Source organism: Rhododendron vialii, chromosome 3a (genome assembly GCF_030253575.1).
Source record: "Rhododendron vialii isolate Sample 1 chromosome 3a, ASM3025357v1".
NCBI classification, from domain to species: Eukaryota; Viridiplantae; Streptophyta; class Magnoliopsida; order Ericales; family Ericaceae; genus Rhododendron; species Rhododendron vialii.
In genome coordinates this window covers 5509306-5527012 of record NC_080559.1, presented here as the reverse complement: position 1 = coordinate 5527012, position 17707 = coordinate 5509306, and the positions used below count along the sequence as shown (strand labels likewise).

The following is a 17707-nucleotide window of genomic DNA, read 5'->3' as shown; positions in this document are numbered from 1 at the left end:
TTATTCACGAGAAGATTCCTACCATCTATTTGCAAATCAAAAAGTTAAAAGAAAACTCCGTATGGACTGGATTCGAAAGGATTGATAGATAGCACTCGATAGGTTTTGAAACTTGAGATCTTTATAGAAGGGAGCCAACACCAAAAGTCTCGAACCTAAGCAATATCCGTTGGAGTTAGAATATAATATACTACTATAAAATTCTTGGTACATGTAAGTAGTACAAAATCTTTGTGAATATTTTTATAAAAAAAAAAGTAGTAAGAATGGGGGAGGAAAAACATTGATGCTGTTTCATTGGAATTATTATTGGGCAGCATTTTCAATTATACTGTCTTGCAAGCCACAATTTTGTTAGACTGAAGCTATTTTTGGAACTTAGATTTGAAATGAAAACGGAGAAAAAATGAAAAAAAAAATTCCCATTAGCTGTATTTGATTGCTAATTTAAAAAGATGAATGAAGGAAAATAATGAGGAAGAAAAACTAGAAATCAACTTTCCTTCTTACTCTTTTTTTTCCCCTCAAAACTTTCACAAATTTTTCTCTCTTTTATAAACCAAACATAAAAAATAGAAGAAATAGAACCCCACACCCCCCCCCCCCCCCCCCCCCCCCCCCCCCCCCCCCCAAAAAAAAATAATAATAAAAAAAAATTAAAAAAATCCTTTCTTCGTTCTCCTTCTTTGTTTTCTCTTTTTCTTCCTCTTTGGCTCCGTTCAGTTATCGAGAATATTGTGTAAGAAATTGCTTCTCAAAAAAAGTGGAGTGAGGTGAAGTGAAGAAAAATTAAATTTGAGAACAAAAATTCTTTTTTTTTGGCAAAACTTATTTTGTAGGAGAGTGTTTCTCAATAGGAAAGTTAAAGTTGTGGAATACACAGAAAGTTATAAAAAAGTCGATTTTTCTATCATTCTCCATCATTTTCCGTGCAAATGAACGGGAACCTTATATTCTAAACACACCTTAAAAGGCAAAATAAAAATAGTAATAGTTTTTTTTCCCAGTTTTTACCAAATAGGTAATTATGATAGTTTTTTTACTATTATTATTCCTAAATGAAGCTAACTGTAGTTTCACAAGGCAATGGTTAAAGACTAAATGTGAAGCATAAAATGGGGTCCAATTGAAAACAACCAATAAAAGAATAGGTAGTAATATTCACCCACTTTTTTGGCGGGTGAACACAATCGCTAGGGATCCTTCGACTCACAAGCACCCTTTTGTTTTTCATTCTTCGCAAACAGCAGAGGGATTACAAAGCAATCGTCGAATGCACATGAATACTATGTATCAGGGTTTACTTACATGATGTTACATCTGAATTTGCAGGTTTACACTGATACTAAAAAACCCTATTGCTTGTACATGGATAGCATGAATCTGGAGAAAAGGATATCATGTAAACGAGGGTAAAAGACCATCCTCGTGGCTTTGTCATTTGACAGAAAACGGAGGGGCACCCATGACCGTTGAAATGTAACTAGAGCACCGTAGAAAGCTAAATGCACCCTCCTGAAACTCCAGAAATTACAGCCAAGCCTCAAAGGCAGTGGAAACACGGTTTCCGGAAATGATGGCCCGTTTCACACCTTATCCTTGGCTGCCTTGGCCTTTTCTATGGACCCCACGGCGTCTTCAAATGATTTCTGAATTTAGACAGGCAAAAGAACAAAAAACCAAATCAACAGGATTTCTGAATTTAGACAGGCAAAAGAACAAAAAACCAAATCAACAGGTTCAGTACCAGAAAGAAACTTGATAGTTTAGAGATGGGAGAACCATTTGGTGCAGGCAGAAAACTCATTTTGAACAAGGGTATACATTTTGAAAAAGCTCACTCATCTGAAATTCTCCCCATAACTTTAATATTTTTTTCTTTCACAAAGCCAGTGAAATGAAAGAGCAAGAAATAAGTGGGGGAATGAGAGAACAAACACAGCGCAGAAAGGAAAAAGCTTTAGACTGCATGCACGTCCTAAATACCTGACTTCAGCATGGGCAAGATGGACATTGCAGGCATATCACACTCATTCTATTAACTTTCCCCGGAGATTTAAACAAGTTTTGGAGGTTAATATCCACTACAAAATGCCAATGCTTGTCAATAAGTAGTGAAGTTCAATGTTATCGCACAGAATAGCAAGAGACAGCACAGTACAAATGTATGGAGATAGCATTAGCACTCAGTAAACCGAAGGTCCGAAACTACATACCCCTGGATTTTGCAGCTTCCATAATGCATCCCTGCTCGACTCAATGATTACAATTCCACCTAATACAACACTGGAAAAAGTTTTGTATCAGCAAAAGTCGTCACACTGAGAAACCATTTCATCTAAACTGAAAGCTGAAAATATATGTAATTAAGAGAGCATCAAGTTATTCAACACCTAGAATACCATCCACAATGATGTGGATACCTGCAAAATACAATTTGCTCTCTCTCTCCTTTTCAACTTTCCCCATTTCAGCCAAGAAGATTTACTCTCTCAGTCTATCCAACTCTTCTCCTCCCTCTTCCTGCATCATTGCCAAACCCACAACTTTAACACCACATCCTAGCCTCACCATCCACCGTGTTCCAAAAGATCATTGCTCAAGGAGAATAGCTTTCCCAGTTGATACCTCGTGTGCAGGGGAGTTTTTAATCGAAGGACAATGGGGCAGGCCCTGATCAAACCCTCTATTGGTCATGGGAAACCTAGTTTTCCAAGGCAGATATAATTGGCATCCTTAGTGGCCATACAATAAATATGGGAGGGAGTGGTTTAACAATCTAGGCAGGTTCCTTGAGGCTAAAGTTGCTACAATCCTCAACCGAGGTGTTTGGAGAGGCCGAGAGGGTGACAGGTGATCTGAGGTAATTACTGTTACTCCCTCTTGTTTCCTCTGAAATGCTAATAGGCCAGATGGTGTTATATGGAGTCCAGCTGCTGATCATGATTACTCTGCTACGACTTCTTGGGCTGCAATCAGAGAACTTCAGTCCACTGAGGGCTAGCATAAGGTTGTTTGGTTCAAGCAGAATGGATCTAGGTGGTTCTTCTTCCAATGGATTGATTTTCCATGGCAGGTTGGCTGTATGAGACACATTGTTTTCTTAGCATAGTATTGCAGCAGCAGCATGAGTGCGTCTCATCAACTCCAATTCTTGTTGGAATGTCAATTCTCTTTTCCATAAGTTTATCAATAACGCTAGGGACACAACACCAACCACACCCATCTATGTGGCACTGCATGATCGGTAACAGGAGAAAACTACTTTGCAACCACCAATCGGGCAGTGCCACGTAGGCTGGTGTGGTGGTGGTTGTGGTGGAGCTTTGCGCCCCTGGCATTACGTGTTTGAAAATTGATTGCTCTCAGCCTCTCACGCTCTCGCTCCACGAACATGTCATGTACACAAGAACCAGTGTGTGGAATGTGAAACCAAAAACTAACCTTCAAATACAAACATAAAAAAAATGAACTAATCTAGATAAACAATTGGGAGCATGATCCGAAAGAAGCAAAATGTATACTGCGAGAAAAACCAAGAGATTACCCCGTGAAGGCGAGGTTGAGAAGAATCGAACGAGGTGTAAGGAACCCATCATAATAGTACCCGCGATAGAAACTATACCTAGATTTGGGTCCACTCCTGTAATCGTACCCATATCCATAGCTAGGGTTTGATCGTCGCCCATTATTATTATTATTGTAATTGTAATTGTTGTTGTTGTTGTTGTAGGAGCGGAGATTGTAATCGGCGCGCTTGCGATCGTCGATGAGGACCTCGTAGGCTTCGGAAACGAGCTTGAAGCGGAGGGTGGCGTTGTCCCTGACGGGTTTGGGGGAGTGGGAGTGCTTGTCGGGGTGGTATTGCATTGCTAGTTTTCGAAAGGCTTGCTTAATTTCTTCTTTGCTGGCGCTCCGGCTTAACCCTAGCGCCTTGTAGTGGTCCATCAGAGAGAGATTCGCTTGGGCGAGGCGGAATCAATCTTGGGCGCGGGATGAGAAAGAGAGAGAGAGAGAGAGAGAGAGAGAGAGAGGGGGGGTTAGGGTTTCGGCGGAGATTTGGAGGTTGAAGGAGGAGAAATGGCGGGGGCGTGGAGGGTGAAGAAGCCAGGGGAATGGCAGATGGCTAGACCTCGTGGCAACATTTCAGCCGCGTGCTCTACCAGGAGTTTGTGAAGAAGAAAAACCGACAGTTTCATCCTCGCCTGTAGCAGGAATAGCAAAGGAGCGGGGCGGGGCGGAGCGGGGCTGGTTTTCGTGTACCACAGTCCCGACTCGAAAATTGTTACATGGATCATGGATCCGTTTTCGATCTGACCCTGATCGGGTATTTTTTTGATGCCCCGTTTCCGTCCCGCCCGGACACCCGATTTGCACAAAAAAATCTCTGTGTAGGAGAGAACCACTCCCGATCTTATTTTGGATCCATTTCGATCATTATTTATTTATTTTTTTGTCAATCACCATTTCGATGATTGCATTTGTCCATATTGTAGAGCTACTGAGTAGAATATAGACTAGAAATGTAGAATATAGACTAATTTAATATTGATCTTGTTATTGTCAATTTATTGGATTGATGATAAATACATTAAAAAATAAAAAAAATAAGTATTTTTGCGTATTTTATACGTTCTTTAATATACATTCACATATTTATTATTATCAATTCATTAGACTGATTTTAGAATTTTTCATTTAATATAGTCTATTATGTCAATTTGGACCAAAGCCCCGTTCACCTATTATTTCTCATTTGGTTTTAAAGTCAAACAGTAATTTTTTTTTGTCTCTATTTAATTTTTTTTTGCATTTGGTAGTTTTGCATCAAACTTTTGTAACTTATTGATTTGTTTCGACAAGAGGAATTGGAAAAGTAAAATTTTTTGATCGAAACTCAAATTTAAAAAAAAAGTTGTCTTATTGGCTTATTTTTGTTTTTTTTCAAAAAATTATGAGTTTTGATTAAAAAAATTTACTTTTTCAATTCTTTCGTCGAGACGAATCAATATGTTACAAAAGTTTGACGGAAAAACAAACAAATGAAAAAAAAAATCAAATAAAGACAAAAAAATAAATCATTTGACTTTTCAATCCAAACCCACCGAGGTCCACTTTTACATTTTTTTAAGGGTTGAGGTCCACTCTATTTTAATTTTTGGACAAAGTTGCCCATGCACTATACACAAATTGGAAGCCATGGATGCTGGCGACCACCCTTGTCCGATCACCACCAATACCCCTCTCTCTCTCTCCTAGACGTCCCTTAGGTGGCAGGACGACGACGATGAGGATTAGAGCCGGCACAATGGCCGATGATGGAGATGGCTGCACGAGGTTAGGGAAATGACGACAAGGATCAGAGCCGACACAGTGGTCGATGATGGAGACGGCGATGGGAGGTTAGGGCTTTGATTCGGCAGCGAAATAATTAGTCCCACACGAGAGAGTGATACAGAAGAGAAAAATTGTAGGGTTTTATCCATGTGAAAAGAGAAGAGAAAAATGTGAGTGTGTGAGAAAAAATTTCAATGCCGTGGTAGTTTTGGCGCATCTGAGCTGTCTATTGTGTTTTTTGATGGCTCCAATTTTAGAGAGAGAAAAATGAGAAAGAGAAGTGTTGGGGTGAGAGAAGAGAAAGAATTTGAATCCAAGTTATCCAAAAGTGTATTAAACAATTCAAATGTACCGAGCGAATAACACGTGGGATATATACATCCGGCACCGAAAAATTTCTCATGGGTTGGGGTGTGTCTCTGCTTTTCGGCAAAAGGAGGAAACAATGGAAAAAGCAAAACAATAAAAAAAGCAAAAAGCAAAAATAAAAGGTAAAGGCAAAAATAAGAAGAAAAAAAGAAAGATAATAAATTATATACACCGGTTATATAAATATAAAATATTTATTTTCTCCAAATCAATTGTATTGTGCCACGTTATCAAAATAGCGGTCCCAATTAATTTAACATGACCGGGTGGCATAATGTAACTGATTTGGAGAAAACAAATGTTTACACCGCTGATGTAAATCATAGGTTTAAAATTATTTCCACACACATTGCGGGTCTCACCGTGCATTTTTTTTTTCAATAATCTTAACGGATCATCTTGTAGAGCCCTCATAGTATTACATTCATTGAAAAAAAAAAATTATCAGATATCAATGTCGATATGTATATCAAAAATTAAATTTTAGTTTATAAAATATACGACTATGGATAGTTAAACTTTAAACTTATCTATTGTCGATTTTTTAAACCAAACTTCAATTTTTTATATATCTATCCATGTCTAATAAAGCTAATTTTTGTGAAAATATAATACTCTACAAGCTTTACAAGATAAACGATTCAGTTTACTACAATATACGCACAGTGGAATTCATAATTGGTGGAGTTTTTCGCGTAAGGTGGATAGAATTTACAATTATAATTTTAGGGAAATGATTTTGCCACTCATTGTTTTTTGTTAACGCCATTCCCATGTAAGTATATTCAAACAAAAATATACTTGCAGGGGAGTGACGTTAAAAAAAAATGTCAAAATAACAAGTGCAATTTTGTTCATCTTCTTAAAATAGAGTGAACATATTATCCTCCTTTTATTGGTAATAGTGTGGATCATATCAAAAAATAATGTCATGCTTATTATGCAATACACTTTTGATAAGAATGATATTATTTTGTGGTGGAATTCATACTATTTTAGCCATTAAAAAGGGAAAATGTTCACTCTGTTAATTAGGTGAACAAAACTCAAAACAGCGGCCTTAGAGCATGTACATCAATAATAGCTAAATACCTACTAAAAAGGTACAAAAATTATTTTACCTATCTACCTTTTCTTCTCACCACGCAGCAGTCTCTCTATCCTATCTCTATCCGTCCAAATATTTGCAATTAATTATAAAGATGGGTATGAATGTAGAGAGAGAGGGGGGATAAAGTGGAGGAGAGAGACTCAAATATTAATTATTTACTCTTTGTCTGGACGAGAGAGACTGAAATATTAATTCTTTATTTTTTACCTAGCTACAGTCCATCGCCAAAAGTACCGAGTCTTTGCAGCCGAAGGTATAATACTGAGAGTGACTAGGCTGCACAGGTTTTTTTTCTAAATTTCCTCTCTACTTAAGCGAAAAAGAGAAAGTAAAGAATCTGGTGGACATGCTCTTAATTAATCTCCAAAAGTCTTTACCACAGAGGCTTGTGCGGCTCTAGAGGCTTGCCTGCTGTACAGACTCTACAGAGTCCTTCTCCTCCCCCCACGCCGTCTCTCTCTCTCTCTCTCTCTCTCTGCCTCCCCGTATCTGCTTTCTTCAGTTTACCTCTCTTACCTCTCTCTCTATCTCTCTCTCAAATCTGTACTCCCAAGTACCAAACCTCAGACCTCTTCTCTCTCCTCCTTCACTTTCTTCCCCAACCGATCGATTTTACCCTCGTCTCAAATTTCTTATGCTTGAGCTCGTAACTGTCATCTCTCTCTCTCTCTGCTCATTTTCCTTGCTATTAATTTGCTTTCATTGTTGTTGTCTTTGATTTGGCTATTAATTCACTTTCTTCCCCAACCGATCGATTTTACCTGCTCTTTAATGCCTGTAGTTCACATCCGATTTCATTTCAGCTTGCCCTACTATTTGCTTTTGTTCTTGCTGTCTTTTGGCTTTCCATCTTTTATTTTTTTTCATTTCTTTGAAGTACCAAAAGAGAAAAAGGTAAAAAAAAACAAGAAAACGAAAAAATCGAGATGGCTGAAGCAACTCCTCTTACCTTTTCCGGAAAAGGTAAGGACATTCCTCGAGGGAAAATTGAAGATTGTGTGGTTGCTCCAATCAGGCGCCAATTGACTTATATGTGTTGCTTCAACAACAACATTAAGAAACTTGAAACTGAATTGGAGGAGCTTCAAAGGACACGAGAATTGGTGCAACGGGGGGTGAATGAAGGCCGCCGACAAGTGCGTGATACCGGTCTAAATGTCGAGGCTTGGCTGAATGCAAATGAGGTCACGAGTAATCAGGTTGAGGGAATTATTCAAGACAAGGCCAAAGTCAAAGAAGGGTGTTTGAATGGATGGTGCCCCAATCTCAAACTGCTTTACTCACTCAGCAGGAAAGCTGTGAAGAATACCAAGGTGGTTGTTGACCTCGAGGCTGCTGGCTTCGATTATGTTATATCGGCCTACAGCTTGCCACATGTGGAGAATTTTAAGGCGTTGAAGTCTGATCGAAGGCTTAATATGGAAGAGATCATTAAGGCTCTAAAGCATGACCAGATCGACTTGATTGAAATTTGCGGGATGGCTGGTGTGGGCAAGACAACAATGGCAAAAGAAGTTGCAGAAAGAGCAAAAGGAAATAAACTCTTTGATCAAGTTGCAATGGCCATGGTCGGCAAAAAACCAAACCTAAGCAAGATTCAAGCTTCCATTGCAGACATGCTTGGTTTGAAACTTGGTGACATGGAGAGCCCGATAGTAGGTGCTCCTCTCCTACATCAGAGACTTCTGCAGGATAACAAGAAAATTCTTGTTATACTAGATGACATTAGGGTGGAACTTGCTCTAGATACCATTGGAATTCCTTTGCGAGGTGCTAATAAGAATGTCAAAATTCTTTATACATCGCGGACTCGAGATTTGTGGCATGATCTACCAACTAAAAAGGAGATCACTCTTGCAACCTTGTCGGAAGATGAAGCATGGCAGCTATTCAGGGAGAATTCTGGTGATTTAGCTGATGCTCCAGATTTGAGACCCATAGCCAAACAGATCGTGAATAAATGTGGAGGTTTACCTCTTGCGTTAGTAATTATTGGTAGCACATTTTCAAAAATAGGTAGGGGAAATTTCATTAAGGGTTTCTTGGAAGACATGCTTGATCGGCTATCTTGTACAAGCAACACTCCTGCGCATGGGCATTTGTCTTCATTTCTAGAGCTGAGTTACAATTATGTAGAGGATGAGGAAGGTAAGTGCCTCCTTTTGCTTTGTTGCTTATTTGAAGAAGATAAATCTATCCTTCTTGAAGATTTGGCTAGATACGCATTGGGATTATCCCTTTTGGATGGGATAAACGAAATGAGAAAAGCAAGGGATCGAGTTTTTACTTTGGTTGATGATCTAAAGAGTCGTTATTTACTACTAGATGGTGAAAATGATAAATGTGTGAAAGTGCATGACATAGTGCGCGATATGGGGATATCTATAGCATCCAAAGATAAAGGTGCTCTAGTATGCCATGGTGAAGTATCTGAGTGGCCAAACAAGGGTACATATGAGCATTGTATTTCCATTTCGGTGATATCAGAGAAAATTACAGGGCTTCCTGAAAGATCAACATGTCCAAATCTTGAGTTTTTGCTCTTAGAATGCAAGAAAGTTGAGAAACTACCGTGCAATTTTTTTGAGGGGATGGAGAAACTTAAAGTTTTGGAACTTATTAATTATGATGGCATCCTGACACTTCAATCCTTGAGGAACCTTCGAACCTTGTCTCTTCAAAGGTTTGGGGGCAGGTTGGATAATGTTTCTGCAATTGGAGACTTGTTGAATCTAGAAATTCTCAGCTTTCAGGGTTCATCGATTGATGAGCTACCAGAAGAAATTGGTGAACTGGTTAACTTAAGGTTGTTAGATCTGGACAACACTTGGTCACTGAATAGAATACTGCCAGGAGTCATATCACGCCTGGTACGTTTAGAAGAACTATACATCTTCCATAGCAAATTTAGGGATTGGGAAGGAGAAGGCAACGAAGAAGGGAGAAATGCAAATCTAAGGGAGTTGTCCTTGTCCAATTTAAATACTTTAGAGATCTGTATAACATGTGATGTGCTTATCCCAAAGATCCCAATATCTAGCAAACTAACGACTTACAAGCTTTTAATTGGCGATAAAGGTGGACACAACCGATGTATCGACCAATACAAGAGGCAGTTGATAGTCACAGCGTGGACTACGATCCCGTCGGATTGTGGAGGGATTGGTTCACTCTTAGGGAGTAGTGATTGTCTAATTCTTACTGGGAAAGGATGCAATGATCTGGTGAGAGAGTTACTACTCCGAGATGGGGTAAATGGAATCCAACGATTGAAGCATCTGGAAATCCATGACTGTGATACACCAGAATATCTTGCCAATACAATGTATGTGGTCCAACTACCTGCTGCTCCTACTCCTGTTGTTTTCCCGATCCTTGAAGAATTGAAACTCTCCATGCTTCCTAATTTAAGAGAGATATGTCGCGGCCCAGTTCCCGCGGGTTCGTTTGGGAAACTAACTGAAATTGATGTTGACAATTGTGGAAGATTGGGAAATCTCTTCCAGCTACCAGTTGTGGGATCTCTCACTCAACTCAAAAGTCTTAGCATAAAGGGCTGTGATAGGATGGAAGAAGTTTTTGGGAAGGAGCAACGAGAAGATGTGCATGTTGCAACCAACAAAATCGAGTTCCCGAAGTTGGAATACTTTTCTCTTGTGAGTCTACCACGTCTCATGGGTTTCTGTCGAGGGATTGACCAGATTGATTTCCCTCAATTGAAAGTCATGCGACTCCGAGATCTAGGACAGTTAAACCACCTCATCCACAAGGACAGTAATATGTCTTCCAATTCAGAACAAGCCAACGATATTGGCTTCCTTTCTCTTTTCCCCCCAAAGGTATGCATGCATATGTTTTTCCTCTCCCTTTTTAATCGTCAAGAAAAAGATGTTGTAATTTTAATTGCTATATTGTTATGTGGGAAAACAAGTACTGTATGTTTGTGCAAGCAGTCTGGCAAAATTTCAAAGGGAAACAATTGAATTTAAAAATAAATAAATAACTAAATAATATTGTGTTGCAAAGATATGTTTACTAATTTGATTGTTATTCTTCATCACTGCCATACATAACCCTTTCACCATGTAGGCTAGGGCTAGTAACTCGACATAATTTTAAAGCTTAAAGTAACCCACATTTACAAAGTATCTTGCTCAAAATTTGTCAAAAAATATGTTTATAGTCTTTGATTTTTTTTCTTTTTAATACAAAATAATGTGGAACTCATGAAAGCAAACTCTAATTTGCATGAATAGATTATAGAGATGCCAGCGAGTCTTGCGTTAATTATAAATTGGAACGTAAAGTCATTTCTTTTTTATCGTCCTTTTCCTCATGAGATTGTTGACATGATTGTGCTGCTTTGCATTGCAGGTTACATTTCATAGCTTGGAGTTATTGGAACTAAAAGGGTTAAAGAATTTGGATGACGTATGGGGCAGTGAACTTTCAGCCTTCTCATTCTTTAAGCTGAAAGAACTCGAAGTGGAAGATTGTGGAAGTTTGAGAAATATGTTCCATTTTTCAATGGCTGGTGGTCTTGTGAATCTCCAAAAACTAATAATTAGAAATTGCTTGGAGATGGTAGTAGTAGTTGACGGGGAAGAAGAAATAGAAGATGGACAAGTTAGAGAAATAGAGAAAACTTTGTTCCCTCAGTTGATAGAATTGGAACTTTGTCATCTACCACGTCTGAGGAGGTTTTGCGACTCCACTCATCCTATAGATGATCAATTGTCACAGCTTAGCAAGATTCACATATCAGACTGCCCTAGAATGGATGCGTTCTATTTGAAAGAGGTATGTTTGTCCATACTTTGACAAATTCTTTCTAAATACGATGGCAACATATCCCTTCTTGCCTTCTCTTCTCTTCTTTCATAGGCTGCAATTGCTAAGTTATTGGAACTGCAAAAATGATAATGAATCATGCAAACTCCATGTGTCGAAAAGGTAAGTATCCTATATTCAAAACAGGATGGTGTGGTAGGACCGTAGGAATCCAACGTATATTTTGCGAGTAGTTTTTTTTTTTTTTTTTTTTGGGGGGGGGGGGGGGGGGGGGGGGGGTTGTGTGTGTTGAAAGGCTGAAAGCTACTCAAGAGAGAATTTTACCTACGAAAGTTTCTCACAGTTTGGCAGACTAACAATGAGATTGACATCCACATGGTGTATTTGTGTATACTTACATTGCTGCTCCCTTCTATTTTTCTACGTAATTCCTTCAGCTTGCTTGCTTGCTCGATACCCTAGAGTTGCAACTTAGTGGCTGCCTTCAGTTGCTAGTCTCTCTTCACGAAAGCGAGTCAACCGATTCCAGCTCCCTTTGAATGAATTAAGCCAGAAGCTAAGGGCATTTATTTCTCAAGACGCAGGGAAAATTGCTTTCTTCTCCTGTTGCTCCAGAAATATTTAGGCTCCGTTTGTTTGGACGTAAAATATTTTCCGGTAAAATGTTTTACCTATTTTTTGGTGTTTGGTTGTGTAAAAAATGAGGAAAACATTTTCCATCAATTGGATGAAAATGACTTAACCTTAAATCTTCCGTAAGTTATTTTCCTAAATGAACTCGCTACCTTCTACTGCAAAGTTTCCTCGATCGTCAGTCCTAACCCACGTCCAATTCCAATAATCTCATATCTCTCCTCCGTTTGAGCTCCCCCCTCTCTCTCTATACTATTTTGTTGATTTCTGAAAATATTTTCAAGCGCCAATCAAACACAAAAAAATAAAAGTTTGAAGTTTGTTTTCTGAAAAAATATTTTACATGTTACATCGAAACAAACGGAGCCTTACCTTCTTTAAAATGTTCCAAATTTTCATGTTTGGGGAGCTTGATTCATCTCTTTCAATGTGTCCATGATTCTAAGCAGCTGAAGGCAAAAACTACTACATCCGTACATAGAGTACGTCTCCTTTTATTAACTTACTGTTTGAGTAACTTTATAGAATAAAATACATGTACCCTTTTCCCTGTTCCTTTGATCCATGTCTATATTCTTCGTCTCTATTCACTCTTTGAACACATTTATTCAAGTAATTTTTATAATACACCACCAAAAACTAAACTAAATTAAGGCATAAAGAAACGAACAACTCTGTAAAAGATTGTCTTTTATGGGCTTTGTTTCTATTCTTCCTCGTATAATCTAAGCAGCTTTATTTACCATGAGAAAGTATACAGAGAGTTTAGTTAAATATACATATATAGTGAAGGTGTGGCTCTTTTTGGCCATGTGCCTTGCTACAAAGACTATAGTAGGGGATTTATATATGTATGCACGTGTGTTTTGTGCTTATTGTGCACATGTGTTATGTGCTTAATGTTTCCTCTGTTCATTTAATTTCTTTGTTAACCCCAAGCTCATCTAAGAAAGTTATTTGATGTTTTCAGAAGAATAGGAAAAAGGAGGAGGAGGAGGAGGAGGAGCAGAAGAATAGGAAAAAGGAGGAGGAGGAGAAAGGATTAAGAAGTCGTAAGTTCTACATGCATTCTATTTTTCTAAGGGCATTTCAGCAGATCCCCTCAAACCTCAAATGTTAGAAAATTTGAGGGATTAGATATAAAATAAGTGCTCTAACAGATCCCTCAAACACCAAATAATTTGAAGTCACCCCTCAAATTTCCTTTCTCTCTCTTCAAATGTGGAGAATGCCCCCTCACTTCTCAAATCTCAAAATATTGTTATTTTATTACTTTCTTTTACCATGTTGCACCAAACAATAGACAAAATAGGATGATATTATTTATTTTACCCAACTTTACAATATATATATATATATGTAAACGATCCCATTTTCTCAAGCCCCTACTCAAGAACACCAAAATTTAGGTACAACGGCTATTTGCAACGCTACTCTCACATGATGCGAGACCTACACATACATGGGACCCATCCACGTGAGAGGGCGTTACAAATAACCGATGTGTCCAAAATTTTCAAATTAAGGAGCTCCATCTTCGTCCCTTTTCCATGAAGAATCAAGTTGCTGCGAATTTTTTTTTTGGAAATAGAGCATGTGCCAGATGATCTTGACTCAGTTTTTTTCGCATCTATTCCCTATGTACACCAAGGTCCCATTGTGAGAGCTGACATTTGGAAATATTTTGCGTTGGCTTTCCCAGGGGTGAATTCAAAACCTGTTAGCACGGATGGCACTGATCTAAGTGGCTCTGTCAGTAAAGGGTCATCGGTTTCTGTGCCTCTGACTCCTCGGAATGAGGGCGAAATCTTGCAGTCTGCTAATTTGAAGAGCTTTACCTTTTCTGATCTGAAAATGGCCACAAGGAACTTCCGTCCGGATAGCGTACTAGGAGAAGGTGGATTTGGTTCAGTTTTCAAGGGTTGGATAGACGAGGGCTCTTATACAGCCGCAAAGCCGGGGACTGGTATTGTTGTTGCTGTGAAAAGGCTTAACCAAGATGGTTTCCAAGGTCACAGAGAATGGCTGGTGAGGGGTTCATTCTTTTCGCTGGATAGTAGAGCATCTCATGTGGTTTATCCCAAAGGCCCAAAATGGCAATGCGAAAGTCAAATTTTGGCATGCTACAACACCAAATGCTTTAATTTGGCAATCTTGCTTCAATTTTAAATGCCATTTCGTCTTTGTACTTCACAATATGGAAAACTATTTGTGGGTTCCATCAGGTTGATAGAGACCTTTGCCGAATTTGGCAACCAAATTTGATACATGATTTTCCATAGATTGGATTTGGCAAGAGATTGGCTGACATTGAAGATGGTTACTTAAAAGCTCTTGCCAAATTTGGCTTTTGCTTGTGTTTTTAGCACACAACTGGAGATGCTCAATATATTGAGCATCCACACCCATGAATGCCATTTTGCCATTGCTATTCTCATTTTTGGACAATGAATATTGTCTTTTTGCCAAAAAATTTTTTTGGCAAAGGTGCTGCACCCATGCTTTGTTATTTCTTTCCATCTCTCTCTATCTCGAAAATGGCAATTTTGCCATATATGACAAAAGAATTGGCATTGGCTGCATGCCTTGCTTTGGGCGCATTTTTGGTCTTTGCATTACAAGGGCAACTTGCAATTTTTTGTTAATGATTGAGCATTTGTTTAATCGCCTACTCAAAGAAAATTCCTCAGGCCCTTTCTCTTCATTTGTTTTTTCGGTTGAGGTTTGAAGATGTCCGAAATAGATTGGTAACAAAGCACGTTACTCTGATTTGATTTGTAATTTTTTGCTGATTACTGGTCCTGCAGGCGGAAGTGAATTATCTGGGGCAGTTTTCTCACCCGCATCTCGTGAAACTCGTTGGGTATTGCTTGGAGGATGAACACAGGCTTCTTGTGTATGAATTCATGCCTAGGGGCAGCTTAGAGAATCATTTATTCAGGAGTGAGTTCTTTTTACCCATCCTTAAGACTTAAAACCCCAAATTTGTCCTATATGGTAACTTTGTAATGAGAGATCAAATTGTTGTGTAACAGAACGTTCTTACTTCCAACCTCTTCCTTGGAACCTTCGTCTAAAAGTTGCTCTCGGTGCTGCAAAGGGACTTGCTTTTCTTCACAGTGCTGAAACGAAAGTCATTTATCGGGATTTCAAAACTTCCAATATATTGCTTGATTCCGTATGTTCTACAAAACACAAAATTTGTTACTACTCGTATTTCCAATCCTAGAAAGTTAAATTCAGTCTCGTGTTGTTCTGATAACCATTTTATGATATATTCTTAGAACTACAATGCGAAGCTTTCTGATTTTGGCTTGGCTAAGGATGGGCCGACAAGCGACAAGAGCCATGTCTCCACCAGGGTCATGGGGACCTACGGATACGCAGCTCCAGAGTATCTAGCCACCGGTATGACTCAATGCATGTGGACTTTTTCCTGTTTGCATGTCCTTATATGTTCTTTTCGACTCATGTTTCTCTTTCTTCTGACCCACCTGGCTTACCCTTTGAAAAAATTTCAAGTTCCAGACCTAAAGGGACACTGGTTTGGACCATTGTATCTATTTTATGCTTGTATGTGGTTGTGGAATTATAATGGAAGGTCCACCAGCTCCCAAACTTGTGTCCACTTGCACAAATGTCCAAGAGAGAGATAAGAGACAAAGTCAATACTCTAGAATAACGGATTAATGGTGCTTCTCTTTTTGACTTGTTTTGCTCTCTTTGTTAGTTTTGGTTGGGGACTGAACTTGACAAGTAGTATTACTTTTTGCAAAAGAGTGATGCTATACAAACTAACAAAATTTGACCAATTTTACTCACATGAGGGGGTGTCATTAACACACTCAATTATGACCCATTCAAACATCAATAAGTAAAAAGGGTTTGCAAAGTTGTAGCGTTTTTGTTTTAATTCAGGGTGTTTGGACCAGCTTATGCCCGCCTCAAAATGGTAGTGCTTAACTGATGTATTTCTTTAATTAGCTTCTATTAAAACACCATTTTTAACCTTCTATATCATGCAGTCATCGTTTCTTGTTGTCCATGTAGTAATTCTACGTTTGCCTATTCTAGGTCATTTGACCGCCAAGAGTGATGTTTATAGCTTTGGAGTAGTTCTGCTTGAAATGCTATCAGGCCGACGAGCAGTGGACAAGAATAGGCCGTCCGGAGAACACAATATGGTGGAATGGGCCAAACCCTATTTGGGCAACAAGCGTAAAATCTTTCGCATCCTCGACCCCCGTCTCGAAGGCCAGTACTCTTTGGATACTGCCTATAAGGCAGCCAACCTCGCAGTCCGATGTTTGTCCATGGACCTGAAGTTCAGGCCCAACATGTATGAAGTGGTGAAGGAATTGGAACAGCTTCAGGATTCGAAAGAAACACAAAGTGCTCGATGAACAAGCAGTGGGCCAAAGCCTCGCAGAATAAGGGTCGGTGATGGAAAAGCATAAGCTGCTTATCCCAGACCATCTGCTTCCCCACTCTTCACCAAATGAATCACAGGAAAGTTTTGTAGAGGAGCTCCTCTTCTTTTTTGTTTCGTTCAATGATAATGCAGGTTGTTAGGCGGCGATCTAAGGGCTTGGTGTTGTTTAACCCGTATCTGTTCAGTGACTGTACAGGTGTTTTTGGCTAATTTTGGTCGATATCAAAACTTGCGTCGACTCTCGGTCTATAGGAAATGTTGTTACAGCAAAATGTTTGTAAGCCTGATTAGCGATGCAAGTGGTTTTGCATGATTGAAGTCACTGAAGTGATTGAGTTTATCTGGCTTCGTTTACGCTTGTATTTCCCTTCTTTGTAAGTATGTTGTTTCAAAGCATCACAACTGAAGATCATATGCTATCTTGTGTTTGCGTAAGATTTGGGAGATACAAGGGGCACATCAATATGATCAATTTGTCACATCTCAATCATACCTCTTTCACATACATGTAGGTTCCTAGCATTTATTGTGGAATTTTCACATATGCATGTGAGAGAGGTATGGTTGGGTGTAACATATTAATGTATCCCTAGCATTTCTCTTATTGGAATTTATTGTGGAATTTTCACATATGCATGTGAGAGAGGTATGGTTGGGTGTAACATATTAATGTATCCCTAGCATTTCTCTTATTGGAGGCAGATTTTTTTATTTTAGCTTTTCCTTAGTAGCTTTCTTTGTCTTCATGCTCAGGGTTGTTTGGGCAAACCATGGGTCTGCAGAGTAAACGCCTTTCTACTTTCCATCTAATTGATTTTCTTCTTTATGTCTTCTCTCTCTCCACCCCAACCAAAATTAACTCACGTCACAACCCACGTCGTCGCTCCGAACCAGGCCAGAATCTGGTCGTCCATGGACGGGCGGAACTATAAATTTAATCTGTCTTTCGATAACCCAAAATTTAATAAACTAGTATGTGTGTTTATATATATATTCAGTCCGGATTAGGTCAGGGGCAACCTGACCAGAACTTA

The 17707-nt window shown here is 39.0% G+C and overlaps 2 protein-coding genes across 3 annotated transcripts; one reads left to right on the top strand and one right to left on the bottom strand.

Annotated features, from left to right (window-relative positions):
* Window positions 1–1203: 1203 nt before the first annotated feature.
* LOC131319503 (chaperone protein dnaJ 72) lies at window positions 1204–4388 on the bottom strand. Of its 2 annotated transcripts, none has more exons than XM_058349767.1 (3): window positions 3548–4388; window positions 2217–2286; window positions 1204–1649 (listed from the first exon to the last, which is right to left on the bottom strand). In XM_058349767.1, exons 1-3 carry the CDS (start codon window positions 3946–3948, stop codon window positions 1587–1589), a joined length of 534 nt encoding a protein of 177 aa, XP_058205750.1. In that variant the 5' UTR covers window positions 3949–4388; the 3' UTR covers window positions 1204–1586. The 2 variants fall into 2 exon arrangements, with proteins under 2 accessions (XP_058205750.1, XP_058205751.1); XM_058349768.1 differs by having other exon boundaries at window positions 3626–4212.
* A 2855-nt stretch (window positions 4389–7243) lies between these two features.
* On the top strand, window positions 7244–17087 carry LOC131321409 (probable disease resistance protein At4g27220). Its single transcript, XM_058352402.1, has 8 exons — window positions 7244–10656; window positions 11192–11617; window positions 13212–13293; window positions 13944–14269; window positions 15049–15184; window positions 15277–15419; window positions 15526–15649; window positions 16316–17087. Exons 1-8 carry the CDS (start codon window positions 7744–7746, stop codon window positions 16642–16644), a joined length of 4479 nt encoding a protein of 1492 aa, XP_058208385.1. The 5' UTR covers window positions 7244–7743; the 3' UTR covers window positions 16645–17087.
* Window positions 17088–17707: the final 620 nt, after the last annotated feature.